Genomic DNA, 24,762 nt, shown 5'->3' with positions numbered 1-24,762 from the left:
CAATTGGATTCAATTTTATTAGTATAACACCAAATCACAACAGATTTCATCTCAAGGCACTTTACAGTGTTTCAGGTTTAAGACCTTACAAAATATTACTGTACACAGATTTATATAGAAAATCCAACTCTGGAGATAAACAGCTCTGGGGCCAAGGATACCTGCATAAAATTACAGAGAGAGGGAGAGAGAGAGAAAAGACAAAGTTAATGACATACAATGGTAGCATTTGAATTTATATGCAAGAGGAGAAACGAGGAGCTCAGTGTATCAGTAGAGGTCCCCCAGCAGACTAACCTATAGCAGCAGAACTAAGAGATGTTTCAGAGTCACCTGATCCATCTCTAACTGTAAACTTTATAAAAAGAAACGTTTTAAATTTAGTCTTAAATGTAGCGAGGGTGTCTGCCTTCTGAACCTGAACTTTTTTCACAGGAGAACCTGTTCTGCTTAAGAAGAATGGAACTATGAGGTCTTTAAGATATGATGGAGCTTGATTATAAAGTGCTTTATATGTGAGGAGAAGTGTTTTAAACTCTATTGTTGATTTTACCTGGAACCACCGGAGAGAAGCTAATGTAGGAGAAATATGATCTCTCTTTCTAATTCCAGTCAGAACTCTGGCTGCAGCACTTTTGATTAACTCGAGGCTTTTTAAGGAGTTGTTGGTACAAACTATTAATAGTGAATTACAACTGACCAGTATGGAAGTAACAAATGCATGGACTAGTTTTTCAGCATCACTTTAAGGCAGGATGCTCCGAACTTTAGCAATATTCATCAGGAAGAAGAAGGCAGTTCTAGATATTTAATTTATGTATGATGTAGATAGAAGATTGTTAGTGACCTGTACAATGATGTACTCTAAATCCTGACTGGAAATCCTCATACAGGTTATTCCTACACAGTTAGTCACATGATTGCTTTGAAACTACTTTTTCAAGGGTTTGAGAGATAAAGGGCAGATTGGATATTGGTCTTTGATTGGCTAAAACCCCTGAGTCCAGAGTAGTGTTGTGTAACTTTAAGCTTTGCAGAGATTTATTTATTTATTTATTGTATTTGTATGTATTTTCTTAATAAACCCTGTTAGTATAGTATCTTTCCATAAACACATAGTTTGGGTTTTTTCATCCAGGCGTTGTGGGTTTACAAATTGAATTTCACAGAAGTATGAACTGTCAATTGTGGGCCTAAATGATCAGTTTGATTAAATTATGTCAATTCACTGTGAAGACCCAGCACTGTAACAACATGGGCTGTATTTTATAGTTTTGTTGCTCTGACTGTTACACAGAAAGGTTGCGTGTGTTAGCAACTGTTGCCTGTTACACCTGAAGCATTGCGATCTTAATTTGTGTTATTTAGTTTTTAGCATATTAGTCAAGCACTTCGGTGGTGATTCTCAGCTTTAAATGAACTTGAATGAGGCGCTCCAGTCTGTGGCTAACACATGAGTGAAAGCTTCTTATTTGCAAACCCGTAACGTGGCAAATTAGTTGGACATGCCAGTCATTATCATTTACATGGCTTTCATTTTAAAATGAAGTGGGAATAAAAATCAAAAATAACATCTCCACTCCTCTACAATATACCTTTTGAATAGGCACGTCAGGAAAAGCACAGACGATTTGTCATCCATACAATATGTTGGCTCGAAAGTCGGGTTTCAAATTCTCACACTCTCGCATTAAATAGTCCATGATCATGATACATAATCTCTATCATTACCTGGAAAAATGACCTTAACATGAGACTTGAGACACAATACAATCGAGATTATTGTGTTAAATGCACTCTACTACCTCTCAACCTGTATTACCTGTATTGCACCCTATCTATATATGACCAATTAGTAGAAGATCAACACATGTCCACCACTGTCAGAAAATAAGCTGAGAGTTGTATCATTATTACTTATGACACCAGACACATTTTAATCCACTTTTATTGATCTCTCAATGTGCAAAACCCCATTTTTCATTTTGTACTTTTTTAAACATACTTTTCTTAAAGCAAGCTACCAAACACTCTTCCATTAACATACATCTCCCCGCATACTATTACACCCTTTATTGCATAATTTCCGTGTGCACTTTTTCACCACTTTCAGTACTGCACATTGAAAATATGGCTGGGATTGTTAGCATAATTACTTGGACACACAATGTGACAAAATCTAAGGCACTATAAGTCATTAGTCATAGACTACGGTCCCCATATTCTGCTGAAGCACACATAAATCTAGGATGATGAAGGTAAGGACAAAATATTCACAGCAGGTTTTTTCTGCTCAGTAACAACATGTGACCCACGAGACATCACATGGTAAATACAAAACAAGAGCACATGATTCGTATTGTTTTTCTTAGCCAAAATACAGGTATGAAAGTGAGCTTAGTCACAGTCCTGCACAGGAAGAGTCTAGCCTGTCCCCAGAAATAGAAATATAGGCACAATTATGTCCTAGAGCGGCTATCTTCAGCTGGGGTCAAGATCTGTGTCCAACAAAGCCTGAGAAGGGGAAACAGGTGGCATCTAGCAGTGAAGTCACGGCACCCATTAAAGCCATCAGGGCCGATACGTTTTGATCACATCTTTGATCGGCCGCCTGCATATCGGACAGCACGCATTGATCTGTCGCTTCAGCTTCAGCCCACAGTCGTTGCACAGACACATGTGTCCACAGGTGTAGATGACCGTGTCCACCTCCTGGTCGAAGCAAATGGTGCACTCTCCGTTTTTCCCAGCAGGGGGCAGTTCTGAAGCGGTGAAGGTGGGAGAGACCGGGGGACTGAGAGGGGAGCTGGGAGCAGTCACTGGATGAAAAGAAAGAGTAAGTGGGGCAGACATGAATGCATGTACACTGCAAAGATAATGCGTGTTCATGTCGTATGCCAAAATATATAATATATAACATTTGCATGTAGCAAGTCAAAAGGGAGTCCAACAAAACCGTCACGCCAAACCACAAGAACTAAGCAGTAGTGATGTCGTGAAGCTTTCTGCATACACTGCATTAGGCACGCTTGTCAGCATTTGTTAACCTACCAAGAGAGGATTCAGAAGCAGAGGACGATCTGTTGACACTGAACGCCAGGTCTGAGTCACTGTCATCTGGACTGCTGCTCTGAGAAGTGCTGGGGGATGTGGAGGGAGGACTGGACTGCAGTGTTCCTGTGTCACAAAGATAAACACACATGAACAAACCCGAGTTAATTAGACTCTTGTAGAGCCTGTAAAGATGGCAAGTGTGTATTTAATTGTACTCTGTATCATTTCAGTACAGCATGTAACCAGTCAGATTAGATGTTCATAGTACTTGGCGTTTTTTAAAAGACTGAGCGATTTTATTATAATGTTTCTGTTTGAGGATAATGTTGGATCAGAAACAGCCGAGGATGTGAGCTGATGGGAGTTTATGTGGGAGTAGGTTGGCTAGGTCACTGAACAGACACATGCAGATATAAACGACTCAAATGCATTCCTCTAGTCTGGGAAAACATAAATTGCAGGGGCTGCCTGGGCTTAAAAATAGACTCACGATGACTGAAGAACATGAACATTTTGGGTGTTTTATTATTTTAATATTAAAGCAGAAGGTCGACATTTTGGTAAATATTACTAATGATAAAGTTGACACCACTCTCATTTTTCTTTGGTTTGCAAATCTTAAAGTGTACCTCCAGAGATATTATCTTTTATGTTCTACTTTGTTAAAAACTGGTGCCTACATTATTTACAAAGGAAACTCTGTCACAGATAGTTTGTAGTATTTCTAACTAAGTGGCAAAAAATAGACTTGTCTTATTGTATCTTATCTATCTACCTATTTTATCAAATAAATAAAAGTTTTGTTTTGATTTTAGATTTAACCTCTAATACCTGTGTGTACATTGTGGCTACTGTAAATTCACTTCCATTACCTAGTATCCTGAGTCTGTTGACGGCCCCGTGCAAGGTGAAAAAGGCCCACAGGACCTGAGAGGAGTCCACACAGAGTAGTCTGCCACGTCCCACTCCATTTACCCCATGATGCACCTCCCCGCTGGGCAGCAGACTGAAACTGAGAACGTCTCCAGAACAAGGCATAGGGAACCCCCTGTGCACGACCCAATACTCCTTACGGTCCAGGAGAACCTCGGGGTCTGCCGGCAGGTCCCCGGCATGCAGAGTTGCTGGATCACAGGATGTTAAACCAAACAAAAGTGCCCCAAAGTAGGGTAGACCCAGGTGGCCGACCTCCACGTACAAAGTCTCTCCCACATGTAGCGGCCGGTCACTGAACACCAGAGTCCGACTGCTGTCCAGAAAGTGGATGCAGGCGGCTGAGCGGTCTGCGGAGAGTATTACATCAGAGCCACGGACGTGGTGAAAGTGCAAGTCATTGTCCAGCGGGGACTGAAGGCCCCGGACTCCCCTTGGGACACTGAATCCAGTGGAGGCAGATGAGGACGGTGTTGAGGAGGAGGAAGAGGTGGAGGAGCAGCAGGGGATGAGCTGTGTATAGTTGTTGATCTGGAGGTTGGCCATCTTGGCAGCTGCCGCCTGGTTGTTCTCCAGCTGATTGTTGCTGTAATTGGCTGAGTCGTGGCTACTCTGGGGCAGATAGGCACTCAGACGGGCCGCACTGAGGCAGCTGGATCCCACACTCTCAGCAAACGTGCTCTCTGTGGTGGAGTAGATGGACAAACAAGTGTGTGATTTGATATGGCATGCCTGAGAAAATGAAATGAGTTCTGGGGAGATGACTTAAGGGCCTATTTGAATGTGCAGGTGCATCCTATATGATGCTTGTTTTTGCTCTAACTGCACTTTTGTTCATATAGGCACTTTTTAGGGAAGCATCCAATGAGTTTTATCATTATTGATTTATCTGTGTAAAATTTCTTTGTGCTTAAGGCAACGTCTATAAGTGTGTTGTTCTCTTTGACTAAGAGTGAAAAATGAATTCAGTTTAGTGACACAGATGACACCAATAACCAAGTATGTGAACTTTTTGGAATTTCATGATTTTCTGCATTCATTTGTCATAAAATGTGATCTTATATTCATCTAAGTCAAGCGTATAAAGAAATATAATGTGTCTAATGTAATAACACAAAAAATTCTGATCTTGTATGTCTTTATTGAGAACAACCATAAAAACCTCAAAGTGCTAGCGGTAAAAGTATGTGAACCCTGTGAATAATGACCTGAACAAAGCTAATAGAAGTCAGGTGTTAGCAGAAGTTAACAAAATTCGTTTTAAAGTGTGGACTAGAGACTTTGACTGAAAGAAACCACTCACACTTGTTGAGTTTGCCCTGCACAAGAAGAATAGGCTTATGTGAGCCATGGTCTACAGTTAGACAAACAATCTACAAATGGAGACACTTGGGACTATGGTTACTCTACCAAGAAGTAAGCGGCCAGTCAAAATGACTCCAAGAAAACAACAAACACTCAATCAAAGAGGTAAAGAAGCAACCCCGAGTGACAGCCAAAGATTTGAAGGCATCATTGGAACTGGCTAGCATCTGTGTTTATGAGTCTACAATGGGTAAAATATTGAACAAGCAGGGTGTCTATGGCAGGATACCAGGAAGGAAGACACTGCTTACTAAAAAGAACATTGCTGCACGCCTAAAGAGCACATTGACACTGCACAGCAGTATTGGCAAAATGTTTTGTGGACTGTACTAGCAGCAAACTATATTAAACTATTTATAAAGAACCCTTAGCACTCAATTTTGGTGTAAAAATATAATGGAAACATCATCCCAATCGTTAAGTATGGTGGAGGAAACATCATGATATGGGCCTGCTTTGCAGCATCAGGGTCTGTCCAGCTTGCAGTGATTGGGATGAATTCCCAAGTGTATCAAAAAATTCTTCAAGATAATGTGAGAATGTCTATATGTCAGCTGAAACTCTGTAGAAGTCCACAATAGAAAATCTGCCTTTCGTAGTGGCAAAACGACTTGAAGAGAGTCACACACATGAGACGTCCAAAGAATATGACAGAGCTAAAGCAGTTCGGCAGGAAGAATTGGCTAAAATTCCTAATGAATGAGGTGCAGGGGTCTCAACCAGTTATTAATTCATAGGCACCACATACGTTTTCCACTATCACTATGAGGTTTTTATGGTTGTACTCAATAAAGACATGAAAGATCAGATTTTGGTTTGTGTTATTATTTTAGACACATTATATTTGTTATTACTCTTGATTAAGATGAAGATCAGATTGTGTTTTATGACAAATTAATGCAGAAAACCATGAAGGTTCACATACTTTTTCTTGCCTCTGTAGTAACAATGACAATAACAATAATGACAATGCCTGACAAAAGACAGCCATAGTCAAGACGTTTATGCAGTGTAATTTTCTAATGATTAACTTATTGAAGATAAGCCTCTGCAGCTCTAACGCTAACCAATTACTTCAGTTGTGCACTGATGGAGCTTCCTGTGTGTGCGATGTGACCTTGGGGTTGCATTTGGGCAAACCATTTGGACTGCTATGGTGCCACAACCAAACCCACTGTAGTCAGAGGCAGAACAAGTATTTACATTCAGAGTCCTTTGTGTGCTCATCTTGTTGTTATATTTGTTGTGGAATCTGTATCAGCCAACAGTTTATTTGCCGCCCTATTTAATTTTATTTCCTTACTAGCATGAGCTCTCTGCCACACTTCACATACAGAGTTCACAGTAAAGCTAGATTTCGCATGTTTTATGGGTTAAAATAAACAAGCCTGCCGCTAGTAGTCCCCCTTTGACTTATGATGCATTCCTCTATTACTATTTCTAGTGATGCTGAAGCAGTTGAGTGCACTGGCCCCTCACCAAACTCCAGGGATCTGCTGCCTTGACCAAAGATGGCCATAACTCCTGTCAGACTGAAGATAAACACATCCTGTGAGTACGAGAGGAAGAGGGTGATGGAGATGACGCAAGCACAGAGGGAGAAAGAGGCAAAGCGCGGGAAAGTTAGAGTAAGAGAGTGTTACAGGAGGAGCGCAGTCAGAAACTTGTTTATCTGTCAGTCGGGGGGAGGGAGAGGTTTTTCTTTCACAGACTACTTTTGTCACATGGACCACTGAGCCACTGAGTTGCCACGGGCTGCACTACCTTCTCCTACTATATTAACCTCCGCTGCTGCTGAGCTCTGCGGCACAGCTGCTCTCTGAACTCTCATGGAGCTGCTGAAATTAGCTGTGAGTGTGTTGACATTATAAAAATAAGTTCCTGTGGCTTCAGGGTTGTCAAAGTCACGGTCAAAATAAATGGCACCCTAGCTGACAGCGTGGATTCAAATTCAAAGTGTCTCCACAGAGTGAGTTTACAACATAAAAAAAAAAAGCATACCGAGCAGTGTGACTTCCTGAGTGATGCCGTAGATATCTATGATGGCCCAGAGAGGGCATCCGATGCTGAGACCACAGTGGAAGAGGATTGGCTCTCCTTCATTGATGCTGTAGAAAACTCTCCCATGGCGGTCAGCCCAAAATGACAACACATTGTCCTTCAATGCCAGCCGCTCAGGCAGAGCTTTGGCCCAGTATCCAGGCCGAGTCACCAGGTCTGGGCAAGCATACTTGGGGATGTCGGCAGCATCCAGTTCGCTGGGGTCCAGACTGGTGAAACCAAAGCGTAGCGCTCCACTCCATCCAGTGTGCACGCCAGTCAAACGAAGACGCACCTGAGTAAACAGCGATAACAAAAATACACTTATCTTCTGTTTATCTCTGGATCTTAAAACTGCAATGAGTAAAAAAAAAAAGCTTAAGCAAACCTTCTCGTAGAGGTGGACAGGCCGATGGCTGAATGTGACACCATTACAGAAGCTGTTCTTGCGCGTGGCACGGCGAAGCTGCCCGTCCAGTCTGATATTCTTGCCTTTGGCGTAAGGGTGAAAGCGGGGTGACTCCACACTGATGCTGACCGGAGGAGCCGATGTTCTTCTCTCCACACCTGCCCCATTGTTTGGCAGGGAGTAGTACTGCCTGTTGGCCACCGGGCGGGGTTGCAGAGTCGTGTCTGTGGGTGCAAAAACATCAGGGGGTACAGTGAGAGAAGGAAAAAGCATCAATGACTCAACCTGGGCAGCCAGAGTAGAATGTGAGCACCGTGGCTGGGACTCAGATGAGGTCAAAACAGTAATGTCAGTGACACCAGCTGTTGGAAAACGAGCACACACTAACTTATTTGCCATTGGTCTATGGTAGCGGGTTTAGAGAGCAGGGGGCAGTTATGTAAAGGAGCCCACAATCTCACAAAGTTCCTTTCCCACACTGACACTTTGAAGCCTCTCTGTTCCCCTCAACAGCTACACTAAACAGCATGTAACCCACATTTACAGTATAAAAAAACCTGTGTCCCAAATCAGTCCTCTTACCACATCCACACGAGACATTTATATCACAAGTAAAACAAGGTAAACTTAGAAAAAGCCCATGCGTATATAGCCAATCATTGAGCAACACAAAAAGGACATTTGACTTATAGAAAATCAACAGATCTGAGCAAAGCTAATATTAGTCACAGAAAAAAAACAAACAAACAAGAAAAAAAATCAGCAGAAAGTCGCCAGCAGTCACGATAAGTCTTCATCTTACTTATGGGATACACACACCCTTGGCCTACAGCATAAACAAACCCTGAATAGCCCCTTTCATTCCTCCACAGCTATCTTCAGAAGTGGAGAATGAATCACATGGCGCCGAGGCGGTAAAGAAATGCCCAAATGAAAAGCTTAATCCTTGATCCTATCTTCACAGGAGTACGTGTCCTGTTTGAGCCTCACAAGACAAATGAACAAGGATCCAAAATCAACCAAAACAAAGTGGGCATGAGCTTAAATGAGACTGCGAGTGTTTGGCTTTAATATAGAATAAAATTAGAGCTGGAGATGAGTGTTTATGGTATAGGCTGGCGTAAATCCAAAATTCAAAGGGAGGCGATGTTTCTGCTCTCCTCCAGGCCCACAGGGTGATTACATTTCTGTTTAAAAGTCACTGTGATCTGGTTTAAAGACAATAACTCAGTGAAATGTTCCACAGTACATTTCCTAAATTAGACATTATCGCTGATTATATTCTAAACTATGAAGGAGCAGCAAGAACATCTGTAACATCTCAAACAATGTCCGGGTGCCCCATTACTCTCTGCTGCGCGGGAGCAAGTAGAATATACTTCGGTTAAAGCATATGGATAAAACATGTGGAGGGTTAGTCTGCAGAGCTTAGGCTCGGTTACCTCACTGACAGAGTGACGTACTGGGACTGTGCAGTTAAACGACCCACAGTGAAGACTGATATAGACACTTGTTTGCCATTATTAGATGACAGGCAGTTTACAACAGGTCATGCAGCGAAGGACAGTGTACAGTCTTTGTTGGTCCCAGTTTGTCCCTGACATGTATGAATGTTGCTCAACTGAGCACCTGATGTTGCCAAAATGAAATACCCAGCAATTGCTAAAAATTCAGCTCATTTAACTAAATTTAGGATGATGTGATACCGTATAGTGCTCACACACTACATAAATCCTTTTTCAACCGGTTTACTCAGTTGCAACCCACAAAAATATCTCGTTGTTTATCTCCACAGCATGAATTGAACTTAAAGGCTCGTTGTGCATTTTCTTGCCACTGGTGGTGCTGTGGAGCATTTTTTTAAAAATTATTATTAGGTCCTCATTTTGTTTACTTGGTGCAAGGACATACACGCACACGTGTGGGGGTGATGCAGCCTGCCAGTGGTTTAAAACAATCATAAACACAATGATGGTGAAGACAGGATGGGACTGATCACCTCTAAAGTATTTTTCTATACATCTATATAGATGTTACTTGTTACTGATATAAAAAAAAAAGTGAATATGTTTTTAATGACTGGAACAAAAGAGGAAGGATGTGTCATTTTCAGCTTCCTGGTTGGTGTTGGAAGGTTGAGAAACACATTAAAAAATACTTTTTAATGGAAGAGTACCAGATTATTTATTTATTTTAATAAACTTGGAAATACCCTCAGCTTTTAATGTTGTTAAATAACTTTCTAAGTGTACCTGAAGACCACCGTGTGTTTGTTTTACAGAGAATCTGATGCCTGGCCTGTGACTTGGATGTAATGTTAATATAGGAACACACTGGTGCTAGAACAGAGTCAGCAATGGAAACCACTCAGGTTGTCTGTTCTCAGGTTGCTTGAGTTTTTGAGGCAAAGGTTGATGTTGAAGTGCAGGACTGTGAGTGTGTCTATTTTACAATGTTGTAATTAAAAGCTCAACAGTAATGTCAGTGATCAATGTGTGTGTGTGTGTGTGTGTGTGTGTGTGTACATAGTGCAAAGTGAGAATGATCAGAAATATGGTCATCGTGAAAAGCTCAGCTGAGGTTTGAGGTTTGGCGGCTCGTTCTGTCAAAAGCACTGTCTCACATGCAGTGTGTTTGCTACACATGTAATTCAATTACTCTTAGATAAACAGTGGGATAATGGGAATTGTGCCTCTTAATCTTGTTCCAAATGGAAGGAACGGCACAAATAAGTGCAATCACAAGACTGCACAAGACACAGTGCGTGCCAAGGAAATCCTTTCCCAAATGTAAAACTGATTGTGTGCATTCGTCAGAGTTATCTTTGGCCACAAGATCATCAGGCTCTTTATTTTCTCGTAGGCTGCATGTGTCTGTAACATTGTAAGTCGTTCACATGAGAGCAATTAATTGAATTTCAAGGTCTCCTTTGTACCGCCTTTGTTTCTAGAAGTTGTGAATTCAAATTCCCTGGGAAAAACAAACCCACTGTAAAATATCTACATACAACTAGAACTGTACCAGGCGAACACACATATCATATTAATCTAATCATGCTAATCGAAGCCATACAGAGCGAGCAGCGGGACCCAAGCTGCTCCTGCTCTTCTGTGACTAACTGCTCTCAGGCCAAGCCCTACGTCAGCCGGCTCTGGTGGCACTAACCACATCGTTTAGCCACTGAGTGGGTCTGTTGGGGTGTGGGAGTGTGACAGACATTAAATCAAAGTGATACGGGCAACTGATTATCAAGTGATGTGCTTTAGGTGTCATGACAAAGTGAGTTTCGAGGGTGCTATTCTAATAGCTCATAAAGACAATTTTATGGAGAAACATGGAGCTGACAATCAAGTCAGGTACTTATTACCTTAACAATACTATCCAGTGTGTGTATAGTGGACAGTTTTGTGATTCTCGTCTCCCATTGTGATGGATAAAGGTCTGAACTTGTAAATTAAACAATGCATCTTTTGATACAAAGCAGGCAACCTATTAATTCATGTCTGAAATTAAAAAAAAAAAAAAAAAAACAGCTTCATACACAGTAATAATGATACTGCAGGTGACACAAAACAGACTAAAGGAGGCTGAGCATGAATTAATTTGACCGTGCACCACAGCATGGTGACAAAAAGCAGAAACTGAGACGCCATCTAATGCACATACAGGATACTGGGATTTCAAGACATTTGAACAAATAGTTATTTAGTTGTTTCTCTGGGCATTTCTCGTGGACATACCCACCTCTTCTCTGCATGGAGTATTAAAAGTTCCCACGCTAAATAACAGCCTAGGATACGCAATGATTACAGGGCTTTGGCTCATTTGCTCTCTTTATGCTGATCATATCGCAGCATCACTGATGTCAACTGCAGCTCTAAGTGACAGGTACAAAGTGGATTTGCTGGAGCGCCTGCTTGCTCTCTCCCTCTCCCTCTCTCTCTCTCTCTCTCCCTGGGCATCGCACTCAGCTCCCCCGTGATGGGGAGCGCGTCTCCGCACGGGGCGAACGCACCAGTCGCCTGGATGAATTTGTGACCAAGCCATGTGCATCTCTCTCTCCTCTATCGCTTCAGTGCGTGTGCGTGTGCGTTACGAGCCTCGCCAATGAGAAATGAATACCAAGTCTCACCTATCAGAGGTTTAGGTGTCGCGTTCCCCATTATATCCAGATATTCCTCGCACCGGCCGACAAGTTAATTTCAAATGCAAGATGTCTAGGTCCATCCATGTATCCTCGCTGTGATGAGTGTCTGCCTCAGTCTGAGGATCGGTGCCTTCAAATTGCGCTGGATCTCCGCGCTGAAGCATGGACACGCTCTTCTTAATGTCAACCCCGAAGCCGCTGCGACAGGCAGACACCTCCAACTGGCGCACAACAGCCCCCTCCTTTCCTCCGCTCAGGCTCCCCTCTTTAAAGACACAGTGAGCAGAGATCCCCCCCCACCCCCACCACCACCACCACCTCGAAAGCATCTCAGATGGCTTCCAGTAATTAATATAATAATTCACTCAAAGCCTGTGATGAGGGGATGAACAGTGCTCGGAGAGGATGTGCAATCTAAAGGAAGTCGGCATGTTAGTACATTTGCATATAGAGGGGCTGTGTATACAGCAAGGTGGAGGTTTGATAACAATAAACGGATGATATGATCATTTTTCATGTTTGTTTAACTGATCTGTTGCTTTAGACTGTCATCATGAAGGGAATAAACCGAGATAAACACACACAAGAGATTTACCACATTACTTTTTCTTCCTCATATTCACAATTTTTCAATCAAAGCTCCCACAGACACAACACGAGGACGTGATCATGTGAACCATAAATCTAAATTAATCACGTATTTGTATATTGAACAAACAGATAAGTCCTACACACTTTTGATACGAGTCCAAACACCATGTGAGGAAATCCCCTTTCTCCCACCCTATCCTCTGCCTTCCCACAGCCTTGACTGCCGGGTTCTCTCAAGCTGTTTCCTGTCTTCTGGACCACACCACTCTCTGAGGAGCCATGGCCTGCAGGGCTTGTAGGTCTGAGACCATCAGTAAATGGAGTGCCTGCACAGCATACTGCATGTCCCACAGAGGAGAGGCCCGAGGCGCTTCAGCAGCATCTGTGTGTCAAACATTCGGCTAAACAGAACAGAAATCTCTATCTGCACAAATTAGTATTCCTTAATGTCAGTGTGCCGTTCAGATTGTGACTAATTATTCTATGGTTGACTAAGCAGATATGGTTTATATCACACACGGGTTCTGGGCTTCGGCAGCTGCCATGGTCATATATGATCTCACTCGTCATTAGGGCAAACCAGTCTTGTGCGACATGACGTTTTGGTGAAGGCAGTCTGGACCTAAATATAACTCAGAGACAAAAGCATTTGTTTCTACGTCCTCCATGCTGTTTGTTTTAGCAGGATATGGTGGCTCCTTATATGAGCCTGGAGTGAATGGTGTTTGGGGTGAAGCGAAGCAGAAGTGAAATTCCCCTCACGCCCTCGCTGTTGCCTCAGAAAGAAAGAGCTGCTGCGGCAGAGGGGATTAACACAGGAAGTGAATATGAGGCTTGAGATTGAGTCTCCAATCAAGCTTTTCCTGTAAAAACAGCCGAGTGGTAACAAGTGCAGCTTCAGCTGATGCCTGTTTTATTACCTGAACGCACTACGGGATGTTAATGAAGGCACAATGATTGCCGAGTTGATTATATTCCAGTGAAGGATCTGTAGAGTCAGGATCATTTTCTGCACAATCATTTAATACACTGCTGGATTTCTGCAGGAATATTCAAAGAAATGGTTTGACATTTTTGCAAATACACTTATTTGTTCTCCTGCCAGAGCTAAATGGGAAGTTCCACACGGCTCTCGGATCGGTTTGGTAAATATGAAGCTGGGCGCAAGAGCTGGTTACATTAGCTTTACATCACAAAATTGGAAAAAGAGGAAAACAGCTGTGTCCAAAAGCAACAAACTCCTACTAGCATGTCTGCTACTCACTAATTTACTTGTGCAAGAAACTAAGTGTATAACAATACATTGTGGTTTTGCTTTGGTTTATGGTAAGACTCCAAAGAGTCACTGCCATTGGCCAAAAATTAGTGAAGCACATATCCCACCAACACATAATCGAGATGCTTCCTCCTGTTTTCTGTCTTTCTCGTAAGTTTAGTTAGCTTTGTACTACTGATATGATTTTGATAATCTTCTGATGCCTATCTCTATTTAGGCATGAGAGTATTTGTGCAAATAGAAATGACGTAAATGAGTAGTGGTCAAATCTAAAATGTCCCCTCAGCACAGAGACTCTGTCATTTGGTGTATTTACATCTCTGATATACAGTCAGACCTGACTCAGTGTGTTCAGATAGTCTGTGTTAAACAACACACGGTCATTCGAAGAGCATTTCAGTGGTCTTCTTTATATGGACTCAAAACCTAAATTACAACCCGGCGTCGCCCTCAGCCCCAACCCCTGGTCACTGTCAGCACAGATTCGTCAGTCTCAATGTTCTGACAGTGTGATACAAGCGAAACGCCTCTGGAAGTGGAGACCAACAGTTTCAGATTCCACATTGCTGGTTTTACTGTTCATTTACAAACACAGTTAAGGCACTATCTGGACTCTTCCTACTGCAGTAAAGAGCCATACACCCTGGCATGCTCTTGAGATTTTGGTGTGATAAGTCTGTGTGATGTGCGAAAACGATTGGTCCACAGTTGTGATTACAACCCAAGGCGCTGCAAGAAAGCTGAATCTATTTTCATTTAATTGGATGCAAACATCAGCCACAATGCTTACTGTCCTCCTTTTGGGTATCAAGCATCTGCGATGCCGCAATCTCACGAGGGTCCCTACAGCGAGCGAAGTTATTTGCAGAGAAGGAGGGCAGACATGCCTCGGTTGCTCAAGGAAACTTGGCCCACAGCAGTGTGACTGCTGCCATGCAGAGCAGCGCAGTGACTGGTCCTTGGACAGCAAAGTGTTGCATTTGCAGTATTTTAATTCTCTTTTAAGATTCAAAAGCCGTGTAGAAATGCTGAGCAGATGGCTGTTTGGGAAGGTTTGTATGAGGTGGTCTCAGTATCAGGGGAGGGCTGCTGTCCAAACCCCAGCCACTGATCTAATGGATGAAGTGAGTCATACCCACCTTCAATGTGAACACAACCATCTCCATCAAACACACATGGCCCAGCAACAATGAGCCACATTCATACAACAATGTTTTTCTGGTCACCTCTTTTTTTTATTCAAGCTATGTTTTCTACTACAGTGCATTCACTAAACATGTGTTTTCAATATCCGAGCCTGTCTTTTCATTAGGTGGACTCTTAACGGGCTGTTGGAGTCAAGCACCTGCTTTTCAAAACGCACTAACAGTTCAATACGCCGCAGTCACTGTATCAGTAAAAAGTCCCTCACGTACAAGATGGAACATACTCAATGGAGGTTTTTTCTGTTTTCCTCTTAATCAAAGCAACAGCGCTGCATTCGCCTTTAATTGGAGCCATTTCAGGGGGAGTTCTTGCCATGTGCCTGGTGCCCTCACAGATTGTTCTAATTTCTAAAATCCTTAGATCATGAGACTGAACACTGTGGCAGTCTTAAGCAGACAAAATGAGTGCATGCTTGGTTTCACTTCTGCAATTTCACATTTCAGTAAATTAAAAACACCCCTAAGAAGTGAATCATTGACAAGTGGTGTAAATTGGGAAAACCAAGCACTGCTGCTGGTATGAACGAGTGATGACGCAAATCAACAATCGCTGTGTAACGTTTTGCTCATGTTCTCTCCAGAATTCATTTACAGAAAAAATAACTGCAATGCTAATACACCAATTAATCACCGATTCCTGATTTTGTTTAAAAAAAAAAACCTCTCTCTTGCAAAAAAGCTTCTCAGATGCACACGTCACCCCTCAGTCGTGTTATTTACTGGGTCTCTGCCATTGATCAGTATCTTTGGTTCCGAAGAGCAAGGACCTATGCATTATCTGCTTAAGTGGACCTTGAGCAAACGATGCATGTATTTATTGTTTAATGTTACTGCTTTAATGTTTTGTTTGATTAATTTAATACAAGCAGTTAAAAAGCATTACATGTGAAGAGCACAGTCAGTGATAGTAAGCCATATAAGATAGGATTGTATAAGATGCTTGGTCTGAAGCAAAGCACATCGGGATTCATGTGCTCAGCAGAAACACATGAGTATTACTCACATGTTTTCTCTACTCAGTATAAACTCCTATGAATAAAGCATTATGCTGGAACTCGCTAATTTCATGCTTTAGTCTGTTTATTTACGTGGTTTTCTGTGTATACAAGATTTTTGACAACACATAGCGACAGGAAATCTAGAGGAACGGAGTGGTGGGCCACATGACACACATCTACGGTAACGTAATGGTAATAGTGGTAATGATAATGGACAGAGTTATTGACCGTGAACTGAGGGATTTCTTGATTCATTTTCCATGTTGCGTTTATGTAACATGTCAGCCTGTGCTCTTTTAACACAATGGAAGAAGTCATTAGGGTGGTATTGGAAACACTTTTTTATCACACCTAACACTTTCGCTGATGTGATTAAGAGTTTTGAAGAAAACTAATCAATGCAGTGCTTGTCTATGAAGAACTTAATTCTCCCTATGCAGCAGTGGGAGATGAAACAGTGGCACACCTCCACTAAAATGTTGTTTTAGGCCTCTCTGTCAGTGGGAGACATGCTAAATATGGCCTTTCAATGCATTAAACCAGATGCACGGACGGTGCTCTTCCTCCATCTGTTCTATTGTCTTAGTGTTCTCTGGGATGAGGAGCGGATGCACCGCCGAAGGAGATGCAGGAAATACTCTAGTCCCAGAACAACACGGCAAACTTCTTCTAGCCTTTTGCATAGTGTCTTTGGAAGTGCAGCTCAAGAGTGTGGCAAATGAAGGCATTCTCTAGTGTATAATTTTTGTCTTTTGCTTTATGAGGTGGAACAATCAGTCACATCATGTGTGACCCCAAAGGACAAACATTGTTCATCCCAAGAATCCATTTGTTCATTTTTCGTTCATTCTTTTCAACAGTGACTCAACAGTAACATGCTTGATGTAGTGGAAAATTCATTATATCATTATGCATTTGTCAGACAACAAGTCACAGCTCTGCCTGGTGCCTGGTTTCTGGGCAGGAAGGTCTTTGTCATCGTTAACATAGCACAGCGCAAACAGCAGCAGGATCACGTAGTGCGGGCTGGTAGGCACACTCCAGAAATACACATCACCGTCAAGCATTAAAAGTATGTATGTGTTTAATCTATTTCACATCAACTTCAAAAACGAATAAAAATAAAAATGAGGTAGGCTATATAATGCTAAATAAAGCTATCTATGTTGGTGTGGGTATAGCTGTGTGCTTTTGTGGGATAATATTATGGATGTTGTTGACCCACAGCAGTTTACTGCTGCACCACACTTGTAAAAAGACTTGCACCATATTCACATTAATCCTGTCGAGCATACATGGGCGGGGGGGGGGATTGAATTCTTGTGGTATACATTAAACAACCAACCTATAGTTAAGAAGATCCCAATTAAGCCTGTTAACATCATTAGAATTTATGACACAGTACAAAAGGAAATCGCTTCCCAAGCAATTTAAGGCTTGTCAGAATTTGCCCTGAGGCTCCCAAATTCAGAAACCTCTTAACTGCTCCTGCTCGCAAATACTCAGGGGAAAAGAATCCAAGATCTCATTAGACAAAAGCAAATGGTTTTGGGGAAGTGCTGAGCAGTTCGGTTTGGGGCTTTTCAGGTTCAGCCATATTACTCTTTTAATCCGTTTCTTTATGTATATCCCACTTTGTGTGTCGATTGTGTAATATCATTTCAAACATGAGCTAAGGCAGCAGTTTATTAAGTTTAATGTCTCACAGAAGTGGTGCAGAGTTTTCACCACTGTACTTCACCGTGAACGCGGCTAGACTCACCGAACCAATGACGAAGCATTAACCGCTCAACCAGTCGTTTTTTTTGTTAAGCCTTTCCTATATTAAAATGACATCATGGAATCACTATCACCAAAAATAACAGGAATAAAAGGACACAAACAATATGTAAGGTCTTTGGTACTTTTCCAAAATCAAATATTAACAGATTCCCTTCATGTTGCTAGGTAACAACACAACTCGCACCCATTATGATGTAGACATTAACTGCAAAGGGCTCGACGACTCAATGGGGCCTGGGGATATAACACACACACAATACTACTATTACAGTAGTAGTAGCACGGCAGCAATAACAACATCTAATCCCACTTTGAACAACAGGCTTTAGCAAAGCCTTAGTTCGAGAAAAGATCCCACCAAGTGAGAGAAGATCAAGAACAAAAGCCAGCAGCTGTCACATTATGAGCTAACCATCAGCGTGTGCTCGTTTTGTCTCTAAGTCCCGTAGGAAAGAGGAAAGGGCATATAGGGATAGCAGCAGGCTCCAGGTTCTACGTTACATAATAGCATACTTCCTTGAAACACTCCTCTCTTTCCATTGCTGTGCAGCTGGTAGCCAGAGGCAGTGACATAGACCTGAGCTGGATGTAAGGTAAAGCACTGGAACTCAGCTTTCCTGTCAAAAGTTCTTCCAGCAGTTACCGCCTCTCTTCACCCCTCTGTAGGTTGTCCAGCTCCAAATTTCCCATTGAAGGCAGAAACATCAGACTGGATGAACAGTACTGTACTGTATTGTGGAAGGTTCTTTGTGGAGCTTGTCACAGTAGACGCTTCAGCATTTGAGCATCAAATGGTAAGCATTACACCATCTTTTACCTCAGTTTGATGATAAAAAACGTATTATTTTCATGACATCACACATTCTCTGCGCTCACCTCTGAAAACAGATCCCCGCCTCACAAACAAATGAACTTGTGAGAAAACTGAAACAGAGGCTGCCACAACAAGCGGCTTTTGTTGTTCTCCGCTGGACTCTGCATCACATATAATTGGACATATAATTGACATTCTGTGGGACATAAGTCATGCCTCTCCTTCCAGAGCTCTGGCAGTATGAATCACCCATGTCAACTGTCATAAAAGAGATTCAAGCCACTGGCAGCAGTGTACCAGCAGCTCCAGTAATAACGTGATGCTCTTTTTGGTGTCAAGGGCAATTTGAAGGCCTGCAGCTCTGCTCACTGAGACCTTAATGAAGGAGAACACAGTTGCCGCACTTCATGTAGCATGCCAACAACATTGTCCTTTGACTTGGATAGGAAAGCCGTGCTGAGGATAAATTAGCTGACAAGGTGTCACTCAGATACTATAACTAACCCTTATCTATGATGCTAAAAGGAGAATCGGTATGTCTTCAGTGCGAGAACAGTTTCAGCATGTTGCAATGCTTTACCTGTCAGCTTAGCTCTACGGTCATGCCAGTATTGCCTCCAGAGTGTCTGCATCGTTTCCTTCCCAGCTCCCACATCCTGGGCCATTGTTCTTGTGCCTGTACGCATCTTTCCTGAACAATTATTTTAGAACACAGAACCAAAAAGAAGTCTAAGAGATATTTGTTGCTTCTGTGCTACCGGTCTTGAGCTGAGGCATGCTCCCTGCCTTGCCGCTGACTCGGGTGGGCGTAGGTAATTAGAGAGCAGGCCTTGTTAGTCCATGTCTCCAGGGAAACAGCTAGCATCCATTCCTGGTTCCCATGGAGCAGCTTGAATCCGAGATGTGCACCAACGCCTCTCATAGCTACCACTCTGTTCTGGACGGATGCCCTTCACTGAGCGCATCCAGGCTTCGTTCTTCTCCACTACCTGAGGTATCGCCTTAGGATCAGCGATTGCCATCATGAACCCTTATAGTGTGAGGTGTACATGATAGCACATCGTATTTCACTCATTCACAAATGAAACAAGGTCATGTGTCTGGGCCATGGATTCAGTTCAGAGTGTGGCTCCCCATTTTTACTTCTTCACAGTGATGAAAAGTCATGTCTAAAGAGGGGAAATTGTTAAAGAAGGACAAAGCACATAATAATCCATCTTATCATATCACAAATGATGGACTCCAAGCAACAGATCAGCAGTAATAGGCCAGTCTCCTTTTTTTCCCCTGTCATTCCATGTGGTTTTGGCTGACTCTAACATAATTGTGAGTGTTTCGTGAAGAGGCAGAAAGCATAATATTTGATGTACTTTCTTTTGGCCTATAATAGCATTATGAAACAGATGATTGATGAGGTCACACTGCCTAATTCTAAGCTTAAATAACATGACTTGTGATTTACAAGGCTGGCTTTCATTGCAACATTACGTATGTTCATGCATATTGCATTTGTGCTTTTCTTTAGGCTAAGGCCATAGATGAGTAGTGTTGTCAATATGCAGTGTTTAACTGTTCCATCACAGCAAACTTGGAATGTGTTGGCCTGGACTCTATCCACTATCTGAAGGCTCACTCCTTAGACGGACTGCATACCAGACATCAAAGACAGCTCTCATGGAAGGGCATGAGCCAGCGGCAACTGTGCAAGCTGATCTCACGGCCAGGACACTTTGAGACGCTACAATTGGCTCTATGCAGCTCAGTGTGTTCAAACAGGTAAGCAGCCAAATCAGGGACCAGGTAGGGATTCCAGCTCTGGAATCTGTGCGACAAACCTGTGGGCGTCATTTAACCCTTGCGTTTCATTTGAAAAAAGGGAAACATCAAGGTCAATTTCACAGGCACTAGTGTCGCCTGTAACACTTGCACGCCACTGAGTGCTTCCGCCCATCTGTGCTGCTTTTCCCGTTCTTCTCGTCCCACTGCTGTCATCAGGTTAATCACCATCTAAGCTTTTTTGTCTTGACTCATATCTCCTTCTAAACTCACTATGTAAGGTTTTTTTTATCTTACTCTTTCCCCAACCGTGCAGCTAATCTTCCCTCCATTCCCATTCCCTGGCCTCCCACTCTCTTGTGATGACATTGGCCTGTGACACTTGTGGGAAACTTCTGTGGGGCCTCAGCTTTGGACAGGACACTGATATACTGAGAGTGCTGGGTGACGGGGCTATTTCGGGTACTTGTAAATATAAGAACTTCCTTTCCTAAAGTGTATCTAATATCCCAGAGGATTATTAACAACAAGAAGCAAATACAGGGGTATGCAGTGTGTCTATTATCACTTCTAGCATAGCGTGTTGTGTTTCAATCAGAGCTATTTTATTAAAGGCTCAGCTTCAAAATGGTGGCCACCACTTTGCTTTTTATTAACTCTAACTTTGAAACACACGTTTACTATAAATCTGGCTCTTACTTCTATGCTGCCTTCATCAGCAATTGTTCTTCTGTTTCTGTGATAGCATTCTCAGGTGTTTCCACGCGTTTAGCCCAAATTTTAGGGGGGAACATCCAGATCACAGTTCTACTAGAAACGCCCAAACTCTCTCCCCTTCTTGGAAGTGTCAATACAAGACAAGGAGCAACACAAAGAGGAAACTTTATTGAAGTGGAACATCAGGGGAGGAAGCTGAGATTGTGATAAGGAAGATCTGGAGTCTGGTGCCAGATTTCATCAGATGACTATCTCTGAACTGCAGTTCAACTGTTACAGTTAACAGAAGATGCAGAGTGATTTTCTTGCAGTGCACTCTTAGCTGAATATATATTGCTGGGTAAACTAAATAAACATAAATGAAAGTATTTATTTAGAAATTGGGACTAAAATTATCATTATGTTCTTCTTTTGCAAACTGAAAAATCCCTGAAATTGTTATTTAGTTTGAATGAAACAAGTTATTTAAGACATCATTACACCAAGAATAGTAATAATGAAATTGCTCAATATATAAGGCTGAACACGACCTGTTCATAAAATTTAAATCAACGTCGAGCTGCTTTGACTGCCCATCAGTAATGCTAATTAATGTGTGATACACATGTCCAGTGAGCATTAGTGATTCATTTATTTCATTTTCTGTTTCCTCCGGTTTCTCCCTCTCTCTTTCACAGACACACAAAAGCCCACATTCACACACGAAGGCACACACACACAGGAGGCGCACAGTCAGGCAGTCTTGAATAATTAAGATGGTGCTGAAAGTTTAACTGCCTCTTCTTATGCCACCCGAGAGCTTCATTACATGGGAGAGAACTGGCCAAGGTCATTCTCACGCACAGGCAGACAGAGAGACACACACGCACAGGACACATCCTTACTTCACTTTCCATGCGTAGATGTGCATTGTGGAGACTTTCTGCAACATGCAGCATGAGACAAACCAAGCAAAGAGGCGATGTGAAAGCTGTCATGATGATGGATCCTTGTGTTACACATGAAGTCAGGCCTGAAATTCTATACCGTGTCTTCTCTGCGGCTGCTCTTTCCTTCACTTTCATCCTCCTTCAAAACACTCGCTCTGTCTGATGCTATCAGGTCCCCTGCTGACAACACAGCTTAGTGAGTAAGTGCTACACGCAGAGTCCCAACATAAACTACATGATAGGTACCATTGGTCTTCACAGAGAGCCCGCCTGCACTGTCTAGCGCTGAAATATACCATCAGACCTTAGCAGACATTACACAACCGCACCTGTTCCTTGAAGCGACCAGACACAGGCAAAACCAAACACTTCCACTAAACTGCAGAATAAACACGTCTTAATAACAGCGTCGCTTCCCAGCATGCAAGTTTACATTTGAACAACAGCTTTTTAAATAGAAACAATATTTATTGTTGTATACAGTGACCTAATGATGTGGCTAGTTGATGAAAGATGTGCTTTGGCTACAGTAATCCAATGAAATCATCCTCACACTGGCCAAAGTCAGATGATGAAGTGCTTGGCCAGCTTCATCACTGTGTTGTTAATGCAATATAGCGACGCCACCTAGTGATGCATCTTGGTATCTACAACAATGACTTCCTGCATGTCAGTCATCACACATTTAAAACATTTGGAGAGAGTAGAAGATGTAACACTATTGTAATCAGTACAAATAAATATAATGTCAGACACAACAGTTTGGCTGTTTATTTTGAAGTAGTGTAGTTGGAGCTTTATCTTTTTAAATACAGATTTTCCCTGGATGACTAATAAGTGCAACTGTAATAATTGTTTGCTCTTTTAATACATATTTGACTTCTAAATTGTAAATGTTATAATGGGGGAGGGCAGCATTAACCTACACAGAGTGAAAAGGAAGTAACGACTGGTATGATCCTGCCCAAAGATTTGAAAATATACTGAAATTGTTTGTTTTATTCTCTTCTAGATTACATTGGTTCCTATCCAGCAACTTCCTTTTCTCTATTCTCACAACTGTCTGTCTTTTCCCATCACCCCACAGGGGTCTGGGAAAGCTATGACATCACCAGAGGCCTCTGTGAACCGCTCTAAGCCACACGGGGCTCTGCAGCGGCAAATGAGCGACAGGCATTTCCTGTCTTCTTAAAACAACAAATAGCAGAGTTTAATTCATATAAGATGTGGCAAGACTGAACAAAAAACGGGTTCAGGATCACATATATTGAGCAATAAAGCGGGGATCAAAGTTTTACTAACAATAAAATGTAATACAAGTTACAGTTTTTGATTGTATCCTTTTATATGTGACTCTAGGAGATTAATACTACTAATACGATACTATTTATTGTCTTTCTATTTTCTTCATGTTTTTTAATATATATTTGTTGTGCAAACCTTAACGCTGAAGAAATGTAAGTTCATTCCCAACAGTCGTTGTTGCAGTTATAACCTATTAGGTCATCAAAACGCCTTCTTCAGCAGTGAGACCGACTGTGAAAGAGGTAAAACTATTATAATGATGTAATTTGTTACACTTGTGCCACAAAAATGGCGTATTAATAACAATACGATAATAATCATGGCCATAGCAACAGTGTACACCAAACACTACTGTACCCATGAGCTTTTTGTCCATCGTTTCATACTAATAATTAACAGCCTTAAACGATTAGCATATGAATAGACACTCAAGTCGCAAAGAAAGCAGGAGGTGGGAATAAATAGTCTTGCTTACCCTCTCTTCTGGAGGTAAGTGTCTTTTCTTTGTTCTCTGAAAGAGGCAAACTGCACAAAGCAATCCACTGGTTTGAAGACTGGTTGTTTCCCATTTTCTTTCTCATACAATTCTTTTCTACTTAAAGGAGCTTTATAGCTAAACTACACTTTATCCAGGCAGTCCAATCTCGTCTGGGTGGAGGTCTCTCAGTAATATGAATCTGCTTTTTGAACATGTGTGATGTTAGAGACAATCCCGCCTGAAATTTGAAGGAGTATAAACATGAGCACATGTCTATTGTTATCTCTTTATTCTGTCCAATAAAATCCAACTTGAGAGGGGAAGGACATTTGGCACGTTGGGAAGTCAAGTGTGTGTGTGTATGTGAGTGTATGTGTGTGTGGTTTTCCACACTGCAGACCGTTAAATATGCACATGGCTTTGAAAGGAAAGACTGTTGACTTTTGTTACAACCCACACCACAGTTTCTAAAAATGAGGAAGTGGGCGTGCACTGTAATATTCCTGTCCTTGAGAGCAGAGCGCAAACTGCCAACACTGATGTTTGGTGAGGAGAATTGGCTCACTTTTATTTGCTTTTAACACATTCAGTTCTGACCAAAAAAAGATAAATAAAAGCAATAACCAGATTAAAAGAGAGCAGCTACTTGTGGTGATATACTGCAGTTTTTAAGCTTTATTTAGTTACTACCATTGACATTAAAATATCTTTTGCAAAAGGGAGCAACTAACAAAACACAGTACATACACAGTACAAGTAACAATGATACCTTCTGTCTGTTGTCTGAGATAAGACAAGATCAAAAAGTTATCTCATTTATCAGACTATGTACCTCAAGTTTCTACAGTTGCTGTGAAACCTTTGCTATAAAAATAACTCTGGACTCGGGTATTTTAGGTATATTGTATATATGTATTTTATTTTAGTTATATATATCAATATC

The 24,762-nt window shown here is 41.9% G+C and overlaps 1 protein-coding gene across 3 annotated transcripts; it reads right to left on the bottom strand.

Moving 5' to 3' along the window:
* Positions 1 to 1,936: 1,936 nt before the first annotated feature.
* Positions 1,937 to 24,035, bottom strand: neurl1b (neuralized E3 ubiquitin protein ligase 1B). 3 transcript variants are annotated; one of them, XM_026358582.1, is made up of 6 exons: positions 23,817 to 24,035; positions 7,781 to 8,025; positions 7,354 to 7,687; positions 3,927 to 4,670; positions 3,052 to 3,177; positions 1,937 to 2,819 (listed from the first exon to the last, which is right to left on the bottom strand). In XM_026358582.1, the coding sequence occupies exons 1-6, from the start codon at positions 23,920 to 23,922 to the stop codon at positions 2,572 to 2,574; spliced, it is 1,803 nt and encodes a 600-aa protein (XP_026214367.1). In that variant the 5' UTR covers positions 23,923 to 24,035; the 3' UTR covers positions 1,937 to 2,571. The 3 variants fall into 3 exon arrangements, with proteins under 3 accessions (XP_026214367.1, XP_026214370.1, XP_026214369.1); XM_026358585.1 differs by lacking the exon at positions 23,817 to 24,035 and adding an exon at positions 19,195 to 19,331; XM_026358584.1 differs by lacking the exon at positions 23,817 to 24,035 and adding an exon at positions 11,934 to 12,213.
* Between the last annotated feature and the right edge of the window lie 727 nt (positions 24,036 to 24,762).

Source organism: Anabas testudineus, chromosome 10 (genome assembly GCF_900324465.2).
Source record: "Anabas testudineus chromosome 10, fAnaTes1.2, whole genome shotgun sequence".
NCBI lineage: Eukaryota > Metazoa > Chordata > Actinopteri > Anabantiformes > Anabantidae > Anabas > Anabas testudineus.
Note: the sequence above shows the minus strand (reverse complement) of the source record. Positions and strands in the feature narration are given on the sequence as shown.